Source organism: Mastomys coucha, unplaced genomic scaffold (assembly GCF_008632895.1).
Source record: "Mastomys coucha isolate ucsf_1 unplaced genomic scaffold, UCSF_Mcou_1 pScaffold22, whole genome shotgun sequence".
NCBI classification, from domain to species: Eukaryota; Metazoa; Chordata; class Mammalia; order Rodentia; family Muridae; genus Mastomys; species Mastomys coucha.
Genome location: NW_022196905.1, coordinates 105383269 through 105401153, shown reverse-complemented (window position 1 = coordinate 105401153; position 17885 = coordinate 105383269). Strand labels below are relative to the sequence as shown.

Sequence of the window (17885 nt, the reverse complement as noted above, 5' to 3'; positions counted from 1 at the left end):
AGACACGCCTCCAACTGTACGGTGGCCTGGAAGGTCCCTTTCTACCAGCTGACTTCTGGGCAGGCTGCATGTCGAATATGGGGGAGAGGGGAGAAATGGGGCTTTAACTTCTCCTGAAGGCTTTTGTTGAGGTTTAAAGACAATGACTCCAGTGTCAAGGGTAGGAGCCAGTGTCCACCAATCCACCCATTCCAGATGAAAGCCCTGCTTCTTCCTGGCATTGACAGCTGTTGCTGGTATACCTTTATCTATTCATTCATTTTCTCTTTGGGGAACTGAGACTCTGAGCCACCTACAGGGCTGGCCTTGGCTGTGAGACAGTAGAGATTAGAGGACTGTGGCTAAGCAGCACACAGGCTGCACTGCCCCAGCAGTTCACTGCTATTTGACCACCAGCCTATCCAGTAGTGATGCCTCCAAAGAAGCAAAGATCCAGCCTGTGGCATGACAGGCCCTGACTCCTGACACCTCAGAGCCACTGGGGGTCCTGCTGTGGATCTCCAGCCTCAGTCCCGGGGAGGGGGGATGGGCAAGCTCAGATTTGTTTTATTTACTTCTGTGAACAGTTAGGACAAAGTGACATCTAGAAGTAAACTCCAGAGGAAAAGGGTTGATTCCAGCTTACAGTGGTGGGCTTCAGTCCAGCATGGTGAGAGGAGGGGAAGGCAGAGGTGGGGGCACACTGCATCTGCACTCCAGAAGCAGAGAGTGGACAGGAAATAGAGTAAGGTATACAACCTCAAGGCCTGCCTCCAAGACACGCACCTTCCAGGGAGGCTTCACCTCTTACCGGTTCCACCACTTTCCCAGCCTGGCAACAAGCGTGCTGGTGACGCTTCACATGCAAACCCTGATGCTCCTCATTCCAGCATACTGGTACATCATCACACGTTAGCCGGATAGGTTAGGTGCCGGGATAACCGTTTCCTGTGAACCTGGGCTGGGTGCTGGGGTCCTGAAATGAGCACAGTATAAGACTGAGTTCCGGGAAGGAGGAGCATCAGGGAGAACACACACACACCACCTCTCTCACAGTGCTGGGGACACCGCAGAACCTTCAGTCCCCAGGGACACACCTGGGTCAGCAAGGAATCCTCAGGTGCATTTTACAAAATAAGAGCCGACACCATTCCAGGTCCTTGCAGTATGTGGGCCATGAGTCTGGGGTGCTTGTGGTGGGGCCTGGACAAGGAGGGGAGGGAGAAGGAGAGGACCTTCAGTGAGTCTCAGAAGATGCTTCCAGAGCTTGCCTGCCACAAAAGGAGAGTGAACAGTAACCAAGAGAGGGAGAGAAGGGGTAAGAGGAGAGGAGACAGGCCAGGGAGGGAAGGGAGAGAGGGTAGGGAGAAAGGGGGAGAAGAGAGAGGGAAAGAGGAGACAGGGTTGGGAGGGGAGGGCAGGGAGAGGGGGAGAAGAGAGAGGGAGAAAGGGAAGGGAGGGATGAGAGAGGGCAGGCAGAGGGGGCACCTCACTTGGCAGGGCACATATGTTTAGAGGAGGCAGGCACAGTCACAGGGGAGGGAAAATGGAGTGGCCCTGGGAGACAGTTGAGAGCAGTTGTTAAACGCTTCCAGTTCCTGTGGGTCTAGGCAGGCCACTTCCTCTGAGTCCTGAACCAGCAGCGGGTCCCTTCTCGCCTGCTTGCCTGGGGGCGCCTACAGCTGCTGGTGAAGTTCTCATCTTTCTGAACAGCTGGCACAGGAGGTGACTCTCAAAGGAGCATGAGAGCCCACAGGTGGGGCTCTGATAGGGAGATGCTGGAGCCTGTGCGCATCCTTAGGAATATAGCATGATGTACCTGACATTCAAGACTGTATGCAGGCCCCTAAAAATCAAAACAGGGGCTGCCCTGGGACCCAGTGGTTATTTTTTTGGGTGTCTACTCCAAAGAACCAGAAGTAGGACTCAGCAGGATTTGCTCCCCCACGGAGATATCAGTACTGTATTACATTAACCTAACGGTGAAGGTAAGTCACCTGTGAAATTGGGACACAGGGCATGGTCAGCCTTAAAAACAGAAGCCCTAGCCGAGTCTGTGGTGGCACACGCCGTTAATCCCAGCACTCACGAAGCAGAGGCAGGTGGATCTCTGTGTTCCAGTCCAGCCTGGTTTACAGAGTGAGTTCCAAGATGGCCAAGGGCTACACAGAGAAAACCCGTCTCCACACAAACAAAATACAAAAACAGAGGTGCTTATGATACAAGGCAGGAGCCTCGAGGATCTGGTGCGAGATGAAATACGCTGTTCGCCCAGAGTACAGTCACGCCTGTATGAGTCCTTTACCTTCCTCGAGTTCACAGAGACCGGAAACTGGAGTACGGAGATGGACCTTAATGCTAGTGGCCCCAGCAAGGGGCACCGAGTCCTCGAGGTCGGCTGTTCACGGCTAAGTCGGTAAACTTTGTGAGGATTTTGCCACAGCTTATAATCTTGTAAATGCCTGAGGGTTTGTGGCACTTTGTGCTGAGCGGTGCCTCCTGACAAAGGGCTCATCCAGCAAGTTCCTCTTGAGGTTCTGCCTCTGCCCGGATCTGGCGACTGCAGTACCCAAGAACAGCCACCAGGGGGGAACCGTGAGCCTATTAATTGCAGCCACTTGGCTTTTGGCTCCATGGACAAATGACCTGGAGAGTTTTAGCACTGTTGGATGGAGAGAGGAAACACTAGACAGTTTGTGGCATTGGGGAAGGGTTCCTGGAGGAGAAATGCGTGACGAGACTAGATCGGAACATACCAGACGGGCTCTGGAGGAGTGTTCTGTCTTTTTCATCAGTAATCGATCGCTACCACCATTACTGAATGCCCTCCATAGGAAGAGGACAGTCTCTGTCTCTGACACCCAGGCCCTTGTGGAGTCCTGCAGCCGTATTCCCATTTGCTAAGGAGAAAACCAAAGACCAGAAAAGGTCTTTCTGGTCTTCTGGAAATCGCACAGCTAGCAAATACAAGAGCCTAGGTTTTATTTTTATTTTTTTACCCAGATTCCACAACCCTGTTCGTTCTGTGGTACCCACGTGTCGTCTGTATCCAGGGATGGAAGGCAGAGTGGGAACCATCTGGGCGTGGGGTGAGACTCTGGAGAGAGGATGCCGCTGGGTGGGCTATGTCTCCCAGAGACTGGAACTATCTCAGAGCCATGTCTGGCTTCATTTCAGCTGAGGAGTCCCTGGCGTGTGACAACCCAGGACTGCCTGAGAATGGGTACCAGATCTTGTACAAGCGTCTGTACCTACCTGGAGAGTCCCTCACCTTCATGTGCTACGAGGGCTTTGAGCTCATGGGCGAAGTGACCATCCGGTGCATTCTGGGACAGCCGTCCCATTGGAGCGGGCCCCTGCCCATCTGTAAAGGTAAAGAGACCGACCCAAGGAGCCAAGTTAAGGGCTGGCACCAGGGGAAGCTGAGCTTGCTCCGAGGGTGGGTTTCATGGAATCCGAATCCAGTAGGTGCCTGTCCAGTCTGGTTTCTTTGTTTCTTTATATATTTGTTTCTTGAGACAGGGTCTCATGTAGCCCAGGCTAGCCTTGAACTTCCTTTGTAACCAAGGCCACTCCCATCCTCCTGCTTCTACCTCCCAAGTGCTGGGATTACAGGCAGCCACCATGCCAATTCTTTTTTGTTACTGTACCAACATCCTTGAAAATGGATACTTTATGAAGAAGTCTGTTTGGTTCAGTGTTGTGGAGTGTAAGGCAGGACTCTGCACTTCTGAGGGATGCTTGCCGCCTGCTAACACAATAGGGTCATGCCACAGTGGGACAGAAAGAGCATGCCAGCTCTTACAGAGCCACTGAAGCCCAGCCATGGCCCCCTCTGAAAGCACATCAACCTATAAATCTGGGCACTAATTCTGTAGCTAAGAAACCAGCTGGTTTCTCAGCAGAGGGTATTGCTGCTCAATAGTGACTTCAGTTAGTCAGAATCTGATCAGCAGTCCTGGGGCCTGCCAGAGCATGCATGCAGAGTGGCCAGTACAGCCTGGCCACTGGGTGCAGATCTTCCCTTTCACACTCCGCATCCGGGAGTGCCCTGGTGGATGCAGTTCAGCACTTGGACACCAGGTGGCTTTGGAGATCGAGCATAGGCTATTATCCCCAGCACTTGGAATTTCAAGATTTTATAAGAAACACAAGTTTATGAAAGTAATGTATATAGAATACTGATCCCAGGCAATAAAGATGGGAGGTGAATGTAATACAGTCAGGATCAGTGTCTTGAGTCGTGAATCCTTGGAAACAATATAAAAAAGACCCCATGAAAATATTACATAGTTAGAGGTGGTGCCGTATACCCACCAGAACAGCAGTTGGGAGGCTGATGATAAACGTTCAAGGCCAACACAAGAGGCTGTCTCAAAAAGGCGAAACAAAACCTTTAAGAGCTGCAAGAGAGGTTAAAGGCGCAGGTTGGAATCCGGGGTTCCCAGCTTAGTAGCTGTGTGACCTCTGAGGCCTCTCTGCACTTCTCTGAATCCACTTGCTCTCCTGTAAAACAAAAACAAACCATCACGTGTAGGAGATTGGCAAGGGGTGGGCAGGAATGCACAAGCTCTTGGCGCGGTACGGAGCGTGTGGCATGTGCCATCGTGGTCCATGATACTGTGGATGCTTGCCCATCTCATTCCTCTGGACGTCACCGGAGGTACCGTGAGGAGTTGTCCTGAAAGACACCATCGGCCCCATGCTCCTGCAGCACTCCTAGGAACCATCGGCCCCTGTCTGTTGGCCCCATGCTCCCGCTGCACTCCTAGGGCCCATCGGCCCCTGTCTGTGTAAACAGTGAACTCCCTCAGTATTGACGCTGCCTCCTGTTTCTGTTTCAGTTAACCAAGACAGTTTCGAACATGCGTTGGAAGGTGAGTCTTACTCTTGCTTATAAGTTCTAGTACATCAGGCAGCTGTGTTGATAGCTTTTCCCAGGGCCTCCAAACGTAGCTACCAGGGCTGGAGAGAGGGATAGGCAGTTAAGAGAGTCTACTGCTCTGCCGAGGACCTAAGCTTTGGTCCCTGCACCCATGTCAGGCAGCTCACAACCACCTGTAACTCCAGTTCTAGGGAACCAATGCCCTCTTCTGGTGTCTATGGGAACTGCACATGCATGGCACACACACACACACACACACACACACACACAGATACAGAGAGCGAGAAAGAAACAATAATAAAAGCGAGAATAAATAACAAGTAAAAGCAAAAGTAAATAATAAAAAACAATAATAAAAATTAACTTATATCCCTAAGTAGAACCTGAGGGGATTTGGCAGCAGCCCTTCAGTCAGAGAAGCCCGAGAAGCCCTACCGTGCCGAACGGCTTCCAACCCACAGGAGCTGTAGGGATGAAGGAAACTCAGCTCACATCCTGGGCAGAGCATCCTCTAGGCTGCAGAGGGAAAGGCTGCTGGGAGCAACCAGGGCCCTCCTCCTTCTGGCTCTGCCTCCTGGCACGGCCACTTCTCCTCCTGCATGTGGCTTGTTCTTGTGGACAGGTGACAACGACTAGCCAGGGTTCTCTCATTTTTGAGATTCCTTCCTTCAGTTCTTGTCTTAAGTCACCTGTCTCCTTGCCGTGACAAGACTCCTGGTGAAGGCAGCTTAAGGGAGGAGGGGCTGATTGTGGCTCACGGGCCCAGGGTACAGCCTGTCGTGGAGGGGAAGTGAGGCAGCAGGAGCCTGAGGCAGCTGCTTACGCAGCACCCACGGTCAGGAAGCAGAGATGGATGCTAATACTCAGCCCTCTTCCTCCTTTGTATTTGGTCAGAGACCTCAGCCTGCCCATATCTAGGATGGGTCTCCCCTCCCCACATAGACCTTTCCAGATATCTCCTAAACACACCCAGAGACGTGTCTCCTATGGGGATTCCTGAACCAGTCAGTACAACAAACACTCCCACACCTGAAGTGGCCTGTCTCCTCCCACCATGTCCAGTCAGTTCAGTGCAGAACGAACAGTGACCTGTTCATCTCATCTAAAAGAAGCTGTCACCAGTTCAACGGCTGTTCCTATTGTCTCTAGCGCTGTTAGTGTAGTTCTGAAAACGTACAGCTGGCCAGGCATCGGACTGTGTGAACTACAGGTCCTCAGCTGATGGATGTCAATCCAGAAAAGTAGAGCAGGGAACAAAGATAAGTCTCAGAGGATAGAGGGTCAGCCATTCATCCTAGGAAGCAGTGTGCCCCCACAACATCTGTCCCTCTGCCTGGGAATTCGCAGTTGCCTTTTGCTGCTCAGGGAGCTGCAGTGGCAAGGCTACCCAGGGCCCTATGCTCAGGAGGTATGAACAAAGCCAGGGGCCGGGGTGTGCATGTTCATTGTGAAGGTCAGGGGTAATTATTCTCACCCATGTAGGAAGTGGCTAATAGGTGGGAGGGGTAGCTGAGACACGGCCACAGAGGACGGCAGAGGAGCTAAAGCTTCTAGAACCAATATGAGAGAGGAAGATTCCAGGTCTCAAAATATCTGCCATGATCTCTGCAGTTGCCACATGCATTGGGGGCAGCAGGAAGCTGGGCAGTAGAGCTATCCACACTGCCCTGAGCCACACCTAGGTGCATCGCACAGGTGAGCTCTAGAAGGGGCCCCAGCCTGGTGCGAGCCACTCACTAAAGTGGCCAGAGAACAAGGCAAGATTGTTCTAGAACTTTGTCCAAGTCACCCACTGAATTGAATTTTTTAACCAGATTTCTGCCTTCCAATGGGCTTAGCATGAACAAGGTTCAAACTGGTCCTCAGCCACCCTTTGGTCAAGGGCAACTCTGGGCTCCTTAGCAAGGGCTCTCTGTCCCTCCATGGCATGTGTAAGGCTGTGGGATGTCAGCTGGGGAGGGGCACTCGCTTGAGAGCCAGGTTCCCCATGGGTGTGGGGCTCGTGGGAGACTAGAAGCTCAGTGGCTTGTGTGCTCAGTAGCAGAAGCGGCAGCAGAGTCCTCACTGGAAGGCGGGAATATGGCACTGGCCATCTTCATTCCAGTCCTTCTCATCTCCTTGCTACTGGGAGGAGCCTACATCTACGTCACAAGGTAGGTGGGATTGTGCAGTTGTGAGCTATACCTCTGGGGCTTCAGCATCTCTGCCTGACCCTTGGATATAGTGAGAGGCTATATATCCTCTCCTGTAAGAGGCTGTGGTTAGAATCAGAAGGTGTCTTGGTGCCTCCTGGTTCCCCTGTGGCTTCCTGGGGACAGTCATCTCTCTGTTCACTTAGCAAAATGCAAGGGATGTCCCAGGGCTTCATCCCAGGTGCCAAGGGTCACAGCAATTGCCTTCAAAGGACAAAAAAACATGTCTAGAACAGTCACAGACACATCTACCGCACGGTTTCAGAGCAGCCCCTGGGCTCTGGGAACATCACAGTGAGCAAAGCTGACTCCAGTGAGGGAAAGTAGCTGACCTCCGAAGCACAGGAGGAAACCAAGTACTGATAGTCGATCAACAGAAGAAGCCTGGAGCAGAGGTTGCGTGCTCCAGTGGAGTGGGTAGAAGGGACCATGCTGAGTGACGCTTCTGAGCAGGCTTTAAAGTGGTAGTGAGTGACGTGGGAGGCTGGCAGGCAGAGAAGGCTGTGTGAGACCTTGTAGACCTCACCTCTGCCTTCCACAGCATAGTGTGTGGTGGGGTGCCATCAGGGAGATGTGGGGCCGGGGGTTAGGAAGACACATAACGTACTTCATAAGTCAAAGACGAAGGAGGGGAGAGAGGGGCAAGGCTGGCTTGCTGCAACCCTATGGGATCATGAGTGGAGAGTACTTGTCCTCAACAGAACCCCAACCCACTCAGGGCTATCTCCACGCACCCCACACCCTTCACAGAGCCCTAGGGTAGCAGGGCAGGGGTGCAGCTCCAGCTTTGTTGTCTGTCTCACAGGTGCCGACAATACTCCAGCCTCCGCCTGCCCCTCATGTACTCCCACCCCTACAGCCAGATCACCGTGGAGACTGAGTTCGACAATCCCATCTACGAGACTGGAGTAAGTGGTCCTGCTCTCCTTCTGGAGGGCTTCCCCTTGCCCTTATTCCCCAAATAAGCAGAGTGCCAGAAGAAACCAGCTCTGCTCATCAGTGATTAGAACCCAGCTTGGAGCATCCAGGGGCAGCTGTTGTGTTTAGCTGAGCTCCACCCCTTAAAAGCAGCATGGATCTTTCTGCACCTTGCCGTGCAGGCTCCTGTGGACATCAGGAAATGATGCAGATGCTGTAGCTGTGCCTCATTTACAGACAAGCACATGATGAGAGAGAGAGAAGGGAAAGGGAGAGGGAGAGGAAGAGGGAGAGGGAGAGGGAGAGAGAACACAAGTGCCTCTTGACCTCCCTATCAGGAAAAATCTCACAAAGCACTCTTCCATGAACCTGAGTGGCCAGGTCACTCACTCTTTGGGGCCTCTAGGTGAATCAGGAGTTAAGGTAGAGATGAAGGGTGGGTTGCTAGCCTCATGTGACTTGCATTTGAAGTCCTTCTGTGACTAGGATAAGCAATGGGAACATGTTCAGGCAGCAACGGCAGGAGCTCCCTGTCCTCTTCCAGCTTTGTCCATTCATCCAGCATTCGATGTGCTGGGCTTGTGCACTGCAGGTGCCACAGCTTGGCTGCAGGCTCCAGGCGAGTGCTACAGAGAGTGGCTATGTCCACACTAGGCAGTGGGGCCCTTTCAGCTCGCTCGGAAGCTTAACAGCATCACCAGGAACTGCAGTTGTGGCTGTGAAACTGCTGCAGGTACAATCACTCACTCCAGGGAGCAGAAAAGCCTGGCAGAGCACACTGGCACCTATAGGGGTGTGTGACGTGCCACGCAACCCTCAGACTCTTCTCCATGACTCAAGAGGACATGGAGGTCCAGAGAGATGAAAGTGGCTCAGACAAGGCTGTTCAAGCTTGACCTGACACCCTAGCCCTCCATGCCCTCCTGCCTCCCTGAGCCTCGATCAAACCAGTCCATAGTTACGATTAGTTATCATCCTGAAGGACCACGGAAAGCTAGCAGGTCCAGTGACTTGCATGGTGGGGACCCTTGTGGCGGGTGGGAAGAGTTAGTGAAGCTGAGATGTAGACGTGATTGAAAGTTAGACGGTGTCAGGCAGGCGGGGCTTGTGAAAAGGTCCAAGGTACATAAGGGGAGCTTCCAGGCTTAGGGCTCTGTGACAGCTCTGTCCTCGAGCTATTGTGTCATGAGAAGTAATTCTCCCCACTGTTAGAAAACAGGCAAACTTGGCCCTTGTCCACACTGACCTTCCACCATTTCCTGCTTTGACCTCCTGTGTGAACTATCTCCAGTATGAACACTCTGCTTCAGGGCTCACAAGCCATGGGTTCACCAAGGCTTAGCCAGGGAAGGATGTACACCATCCTGGCTCACCACACCACCATAGTTGCTTGGACACGGAGACTCATGGGTAGTAACAGAAAAAGAGGCAGTTTACCAACAGAAAAGAATGAAATTGAAAATAAGCCAGAGTTGGATTGGCCAGGGCCTGTGACCTCTGACAGGTCCCTTCCGCGCATTATAGAAGTTCTCTGCTCAGGCAGGCTGTTTTGTTGCCTAAAGCTGAGAGGGTGAGCTTCTGTACATCTGAGCTTGGCTTTTTCCACATCTGTCTTGGTGCTATTGGAAGCCCTGTTCTCCTACCTACCCAGGCCTCACCTTTGGAAGGTGTTCCTCACATTCTGCCCATGGTACTTCTCATCTACCAGGAAGTGTTGATGTGACCCTAGCTGTGTTAGCCTCATGGGAAGTGACTGTGGCACTTCCAACATGGAGCCTGTGACTTCTTTGGCTCCTGGCCCTCACCCCTGGTTCCAGCTCAGGGAGCAGTGGAGAAGGGGACCAGCCACAGCTGTATGGTCTTTATTCTCAGATCTGAGGAAAAGGCCCAGCTGATGGCAACGGAATTTAAAGGATGGATTTGTATTGGCTGGGGAAGTTCTGATCACCTGAGAGTCAGAGCACATCCTGAGTCAATGTGGGGCTAGTAGCATCCGAGGGTTGGAGTTCCCAGAGGACTGGCTATGTCATCTCTGCCTACCCCACCCCACCCCATTCCCCGCCTTTCCAATCACTTTGTTGGTGGGAGATCAGACCCTAGAAGATGACACAGCACATCTGCACACCTGTAACGGTGATTGAGCAGAGCAGACGACATGACCCCAGGCCAGGGACACAGGAAGGCTTGTTACCTTAGAAGCCTTGGGATGTCACTCTGCCACTCAGGGCTGAACCCATCTGTGTGTTCTGTCCTACAGGAAACGAGAGAGTATGAAGTTTCCATCTAACAAGAGCTGCCCTGAAAAGAGGGACTTCAGAGACAGGCATACAGACAGATATGAACTGTTAGGACCTCCTCAGACATTCATCAGAGACCTTGTGGCGTTGGGTTGCAGCCCAGCGTGGCCGCCATCTTTCTGCTACACTGTTTCTTCGCTGTACTTAACTATATTTAAAATTGAAGGCATTGACACCGGTGAGTTTGATACATTGAGGCTGCAGCCAAGGTCACATGACAGCCTCTGTTCCCAAGGCAAGCAGAGTGGCAAACGGCCGGTCAAGTTGGATCAGCAGTGCCAGGCTTGGGCCGCCTCATCCTGCACGGTCTTTGGCAACATACCATAGTGCACTCGGTACAAACGGAAGCCCCTGGGTTGTTGGAGTGTGTCTTGCAAAGTTGCCTCGGGGTAGAATTTAGCTTGCATACTTAAAGCCCAGATTTCCCCTCCGAAACAAATTCTGTGTCCTCTTTTCTGATTTAAAATTCCAATTTTAAAAATTCCTCTGAAAGGTCTTACCCCATCTTCTCCTTCCCATGGCCTTCCAAAGGCAACAAAGATTTCCCCAGACTTCCCCGGGCCCAAGGAATACTGATAAGGTGAGCAGGCAGACCCTTTCTTAAAAGGTGATAAGCCCGAAGCACTGTCAGGGATGAGGCACAGGGATCCTGGGGAAAGGGACTTCAAAGGGGGATGGATACTGCATGAGTTCTGTACTGGAACCCACCACAGCTGGCTGGCATGGACACCCTGAGACTAGGGTCGTAAATCCACAGGCAGCTTGGACTACAGACTCACCAGGTCTGCAGGGGAGGGAGCGATATGTCCTGACCCGAAAGCCAGGAGTCTGCTCTGATTCCCACCTGGACTCCTAGACTCTCTTGGCCTTTGCCATAGCCATGAGAGATACTACCTTCAGATCTTGTTCTCACAAACTCCTTGGCAGGGGAGGTGCTGAGAAAGAGAGAGCTCCCTCCCTAGCCTCTCAAGCCCTGGGGGATCAGAGATGCAGGAGGGTGGCATCCACACCCAAGCAGATTCCCTGTGGACAGAGCAGGGTAGAAACCACAGGATAATAAGGTACAAGGTCCAGCCTGAGCCTCAGTAAAACAAAATATTTCCAAACAGCAGACCCTCCCAGCCTTCAGCGACTGCTCCGTTAGTCTTCATTAGAGGTCGTGGCTCTCTTTCCAAAGACTATTGTCTAAGTACAGTCATAAAGAAAAGTGTCAGGGTTAGATGCTGGAGGAGACAGAGGCATGTGGAGAGCGATCAGTTGAGGACCATGTTGTGACTAGGGCTCAGCAGGCAGGCATGAGGGCACTCAGCCTGCAGGAGAACCCTGTGTTCTCCTGTGCTGTCTGTGGTTGTCATGCTAAATCCTTGGGTTTCAAAGACGAGAAAGTGCTTTCAGGCTGCAGGGCTATAGGGAGCCTGCATCTTCTCAGCCCTCGTCCTAGCAAGGGTAGACTCATCTTCCTCCAGGAAAGGCCCCTGCATGCGTGTGCCTGACCACTGTGGCCGGGGCGGTTTCTGGTCACCCAGCTCATCCATCCACAGAGGAACCCGAGGAGAAACCGTACAGGCTCTAGGGAGCAGGGGCCCCTTGGGGAAAGACCTACTATGAGTAATGTGGCCTTTCTCCCAGAGGCAGAACCTATTCGAGATGCTTCCAACCCCAGCCCTGGATCACCTGCAAAATCTGTGTGTGGCATTTGATTTTTAGTCCACTGTATGCCCCCGTGGAAACTAAACACTTGCCTTCTATAAAGGCTGACTGTGGGTCAGCCTTTATAACCCTGCTCCCTAAAGTTGACCAGGTCATGCCCAGGTCACCTCTTGACTATTGGGAGGGAGGTAAAAATGTTGATTTTTTTTTTTTTACAGGAGACCAATGTCTCAGTTATGACTTAGTGGTAGAGTCAGTGTAGCCATGTTTTAAAATGTTGTTCTAGCCTAGAGGTGGATCACGTGAGCTCACAATGTACAATGACTGAAAGAACATGCTGATGTCTATTTTTTTTTTTTAAATACCTGACTGTGTATTTGTAACATGTAAAGGTTTGGTTAAAAAAAAAATGATGTTACCAGTGCCGAATTATCAGATGCCAGTTCCAAGGCATTTCATGACGGTCCATCCCTGTCTGTTTTTATAAGATGGAAATTTGAACCCATCGGGATTACATATTTTTTCAAACGGGATAACACTCGTGAACCCTTTCACAAGCAGCTCCCTGTTCTGACGTCAGTGGGGACACGTGTTTCTGGAACGTGTGCATCCTTCACACTGGCACAGGCAGCACTGTCAACACGCACAGCTCCTCCCCCTTCTGCTCAGAGCTCATCTTCCCCCTTAGCTTGCCTTTTGGTAGAGTCATTTTGCCAGCCTAAGTATTCTGACCTCTGCCTGGGGGCCATCTTTCCAAGCGATCACAGCCCGAGCCTTTGAAGCCAGCTCTTTGGAGAACTCACAAACCTCAGGGGACAACTCTGGAAATCCACACACAGCCCTGGAGAAGGAGAAAGTGTAGAACCTGAATGGGCACGGTGGGGAATCCGAGGAACCAATGGGTAGCTTCAAGAACCTTAGGCAAAACGACCTCTTCCTTTGGTGGTGACCTTCCTGTGTCTTTGATGAGGCCCGGTGAGATGGCACTCCAGACCTGGTCTTGTGCAGCACTCGGCACCCACAAAGACGGGCGTCTTCTGGGACACTTGCTCTTTCATTTATCATCAAACAATTCAAAAAAGGCAAACTTTCTAAGCTAGAAAAATGAAATCATTTTCCACTTTGTATATATTGCTGCTAATAAAACAGTTGTAAAAGATGTTGCTGGCTGTGGGCTTTGTTCTAAAGCTCCCAGGCAACACCAAGGGCTATGTTTCCAGTTTCTGAGGAGTGTTTCCAGTTTCTGAGGAGTGTTTCCGGTTTCTGGGGATCGGGATGAGGTAGCAAGTGCTGCTATTTCAGATGGAGATGCAAGACCTCTGCAGTGGCCCTGGGCACCTTTAGAACAAGACCTGTCTGAGGGAACTGCTACCAAAGGAGAGAGCAAAGTTAGCAGAGTTAGGTGGTTCAGTGGGTAGAGCCACCAGGCCTGATAACCTGAATCTGGTCCTGGGACCCACAAGGTAGGAGAAAGTTGGCTCTAGCTATCCTCTGACCTCCTAGTGCATGTTATGTGCCCTACACATAAACAAGCACACAGAGAAAGTAAATATAATCTTAAAAGGTTTTTTTTAATTCAATAGGAAAAAAAATGAAAGCAATCCACAAGAGTTTTTCCTTCTAGTAATGTATTTTAGTTCTATATGATTTTCAACAGTGTTTTTCAAAAGAAGATACCAGATAATTTCTAAAGAAAGAGAAGAAGGTGGAGGAGGAGAGGAGAAAGAGGAAGAGGATGGGGAAGAGCAAGTGGAGAAAGAGGAGGAGGAAGGACGAGGGAGGAAGGGGCAGGAAGGGGCATGCTCCTATAATCCAGCGCCAGGAGACAGAGGCAGGACTATAATTCTGTCCTGGGCTACATAGTAATGCTGTGTCTCCAAAAAAAATTTTTTTTTCAATTCCAAACTTTTCAATTTATACATCTTAACCTAATAGACTTTTTCAGTAAACATGAACCCAGAAGTGTTGCTACATCAGCAATTTGTATGTCTTTGTTATTTTCTTTGTTGAGACAGGGTCTCAGCTATGAGCCCCAGGGAGTATAACCCCAGGCTGGGGGTGGTGCTTGATTTCATTCGCAACAATTAACTGTTACATTTTCCCAATCTACCTCACCCTGGGCTTGCTTCCCAGACACCTGCTGCTCAGCAGTCTCTAGAGTTTGCTTGGAGGGGTGGGGTGGACAGCAGTCTGGAGTGTACCAGATCTCCCGAAGGGAAGGCAGACTGGAGGCTGCTCTAGTCCCAACTTCCTTTCTCTCTACCTTAAACCCAGTCCGATGCCTTAGAGAACCGTAGCGCGCGTGTAGTGTCAACATCAGGATGAGAGAAGTAAGAGCTCAGTGGGCAGATGAGAAAGCCTGCGTCTCAGGAGAGTCTGCGCTCCTCCACCCAAACAGCAAAAGATCCAGCCTGACCAGTCATCAACCACAAAGGAGGTGGTGGGCATGCATATTCTGCAGCTAGAGGGCTGCCCTAGGGGACCCTGAGCATGGGAGTGTAGAAATGCCGTTTCCAAAACTCTACCAGCCTTTCAGGGTTTTTTTTCCCTATAAACTTTCATCCAAAGTCTCTCTCACACATTTCTCTGGTACACATGTTTACAAAGATGTTTCTGTGTGCACTTGTGCATGTAGAGGCCAGGGGTCCCTTAGTTAGGGTTTTACGGCTGTGAAGAGACACTATGACCAAGACAACTCTTCTATGTAAGAAATTTTTTTTTAAAGATTTATTTTATTTATAGCTGTACAGATGGCCGTGATCTATCATGTGTGTGGCTGCTGGGAATTGAACTCAAGACCTCTGCGGCTTTGCTTGCTCCAGCCCTGCTCGCTCGCTCCTGTGTAATTCACTGTAGCTGTCTTCAGACGTACCAGAAGAGGGCGTCAGATCTCATTATGGGTGGTTGTGAGCCACCATGTGGTTGCTGGGATCCGAACTCAGGACCTTCGGAAGAGCAGTCAGTGCTCTTACCGGCTGAGCCATCTCGCCAGCCCCTACGTAAGAAATTTAACTGGGGCTGGCTTACAGTTTCAGAGGTTCAGTCCATTGTCATCATGGCAGGAAGCATGGCAGTGTGCAGGCAGATGTGGTGCTGGAGGAGCCAAACCAAGAGATCTACTTCTTGATCTGAAGGCGGCTAGAAGGAATCTCTGATTCCACACTGGGAGGAGCCTGAGCCACCCCTACAGTGAAACACTTCCTCCAACAAGGCCACACCTACTTTAACAAGGCCACACCTCCTTGTGAATCAAGCATTCAAACACATGAGTGTATGGGGCCCAAACCCATTCAAACCACCACAGAAGGGAACACCAAATATTGTTGTCAGAGCACCACTGGCTCACTGGTATGGAGTTCACCAAGCCCCAGGGATCCTCCTGTTTATGTCTTGAAGTGCTAATATCTTTTGAGTAGCCCAGAGGAGTATAAAACTCACAACAATCCTCCTGCCTCAGCACCCTAAGCACTGGAGTGACAGGTGAGCCTCTCCATGTGGCTCAAACTAAGCCACTGTGGCACCCCTGCAGAGAGATCTTTTGGCCTTGGGTCCCAGGGGGAGGGAGAACCATCTAAACATGCAAGCCAGGAGTCACAAACAGGCCCTACACATGCAAGTGCAATCAGGCATGTCAGCAAATCTCACTTCATGGCTTGTCAAGGGCTGGCATGCATGTAAGGTCAGGCCAAGCCATGGGTGTGGCTTAACAATAGCAGCCTGTGCTGTCAACTGCCAGAGGAACTTTGGTGTAAGGAGGGCACTGCAGGCAAGCCTAAGGAGAGGATAGCCCAGCAGGGAGGGGCATCCAGGCTCAGTGTCCAGGCTCAATGAGTACCTCTGGCAGGTACTTAAGGATTGCTCGCAATGGGACCCTCCTTTCACAGGCCTCACTGCACAGAGTTGAGGCCACAGAACACAGAGGGTAATGGTTGCAGTTGATGTGAATGTGTGATTGCTGAGATCAGCCTGAGCTGTGTGTGACCCAGAAGAGGAGAGAAAACGAACCCCTGAATGTGGGAGGTGAAAACAAGAGGGTGTCACAAGATGGGGGCAGCATGGGCTCAAGAGCAAGACACTGGAAGATACCCTGTCAGAGAGAGAACGAAAGCAAAGAGGAGGGGGCTAGACCCTGCCAGAGAGAGAGACAGAGAGGGAGGGAGGGTGAGCAGATGACAGAGAGAGAGCAGGCAAGACCCTGTCAGAGCAAGCAAGAAAGAGGGAGAGAGAGGAGAGAGAGAGAGAGAGAAAGAGAGAGAGAGAAGATAGACAATGACAGAGAGAGAAGAGAGAGAGAATGAGAGAGAGAAGATAGAGAGAGAATGAGAGAGAGAAGAGAAAGAATGAGAGAGAATGAGAGGGAGCAAGAAAGCAAGAGCTAGAGAGGGAGAGACAGGGAAAGAGAGAGAGACAGAGACAGAGGATACTGAGAAACTCTGAGCATATGCACACATACTGTGAGAATTTGAGGACAAAGCAGGGCAGGGCTAGCAACCAGTCAGTGTGGTCACGTGGCTGCTACAAGTAGGAGGGGCTACAGGTGATGAGCAGGCTCTGGGGAAGGGGATGAGGGGTTGAGAGGAGGAGAAGATGGTGGCTGGTACATCTCCCAATTTGGCCCTTGGAATATCCTCACTCCTCACAAAAGCCATTGGGCCAAGGCATGGCCATGCTTGCTCACAAGGCTGCATGTGGACCTGTGCCCTCACTTTCTGTTACCAGAGAGTGTCACAGTGAAATGTGGGCTGGATGTGCTCTGTTAACGACTCGTGGCTGCGAGGAGCTGAGTGCACGGAGTCCAGGCAGGCCAGTGCTGAGGCTCTTCACAGGAGCCCTATGGCCACAGCCATCATGTCAGTCACCAAGATGCCCCCGCTCCCTTGGCAATGGACATAACGTGGTATCCTGACCCGGTAGCCAGGCAACCCGTACTGACCAGGCGTAGACGTGGTATCACAGCAGGACCTGTGGGCAGAGGCATGGGATATGGACCTAGTGTGGTCTCCCAATCACCCAAGTGTGGGCCTACCCTGTTCAACCCTCGGGAGCTCCAGATTCTGGATCCTGTACCTGCTGGCTGAGCTTCTACTCAGCTATGTCGGAGGGAGGTGGGAAGCCTGTTTGTCTACCCCACAGGGCTTCATGCAAGCTCCAGCCTGGGTCACTGGCTAGGGGTCTCTGGAAATGGAGCCAGTAGAGGCAAGCTAAAGTACGCCTCCCTCTGTTTCTGGTGTCAAGTCTCCTCTGAGGAAGGGAGGCGATGAGCCAGGAGGCTAGCTTGGAGTCTGCAAGGACCAAAGGCCTGGGGCTAGCCTTGTGATGCCCCAGATGATGCCAGCAGAGCCTGGATCCCAGAAAGGGCTCTTCCAGTCTGTTCTCTTCTTTCACAGCAAGGCTTCCTTATCCTCCTCGCCACTCCAAACTTGAAAATAGGTCACATGCGACCTAGAATTAACTACACTCCAAGCACCTGGGCATACGTGGGAGAACACACCTGTGAGGACACACCTGGGAGGGCACACCTGGGAGGGCACACCTGGGAGGACACACCTGGGAGGGCACACCTGGGAGGACATACCTGGGAGGGCACACCTGGGAGGACACACCTAGAAGGGCACACGTGGGAGGGCACACCTGGGAGAGCACACCTGGGAGGGGTTTCCTTGATTGGATCATTTGAAGTGGTAACCCACCCTAAATCTAGATCATCTGAGGAAAAGCCACCTTTAATCTGGCCCACACCATCTGGTGGCAGTCTACATAGAGGACACAGAAGAATGAGGCTTTTGCCCTTTGCCTACTTGCCTCACCCTCGATGGCAAGTTCATTCACCCTGCTGCTGCGGTGTCCCTTCACTGGCATTAGAGCACACTTCTTCAGGATCCCAACACATACTAAAGACCAGTCGAGACATACAGCCTCAAGGACTGAACAACTATCGGCTTCTTGGATGGTCTGTTGGTAGAC

At 51.5% G+C, this 17885-nt stretch overlaps 1 protein-coding gene across 8 annotated transcripts in view; it reads left to right on the top strand.

The window, feature by feature from the left end:
- The window catches only part of Sez6l (seizure related 6 homolog like), a 164175-nt gene extending 151095 nt beyond the window's left edge, over positions 1-13080 (top strand). For 2 of the 8 annotated variants that reach the window (XM_031337421.1, XM_031337417.1), the window contains 5 exons: positions 3157-3351; positions 4824-4856; positions 6906-7017; positions 7862-7964; positions 10232-13080. In XM_031337421.1, the coding sequence (XP_031193281.1) occupies positions 3157-3351; positions 4824-4856; positions 6906-7017; positions 7862-7964; positions 10232-10261 (473 nt within the window). In that variant the 3' untranslated portion in view covers positions 10262-13080. Of the gene's footprint in view, positions 1-3156; positions 3352-4823; positions 4857-6902; positions 7018-7861; positions 7965-10231 lie in introns of all 8 variants that reach the window. The other 6 variants (XM_031337420.1, XM_031337419.1, XM_031337418.1 and 3 more) reach the window with 5 other exon arrangements.
- Positions 13081-17885: the final 4805 nt, after the last annotated feature.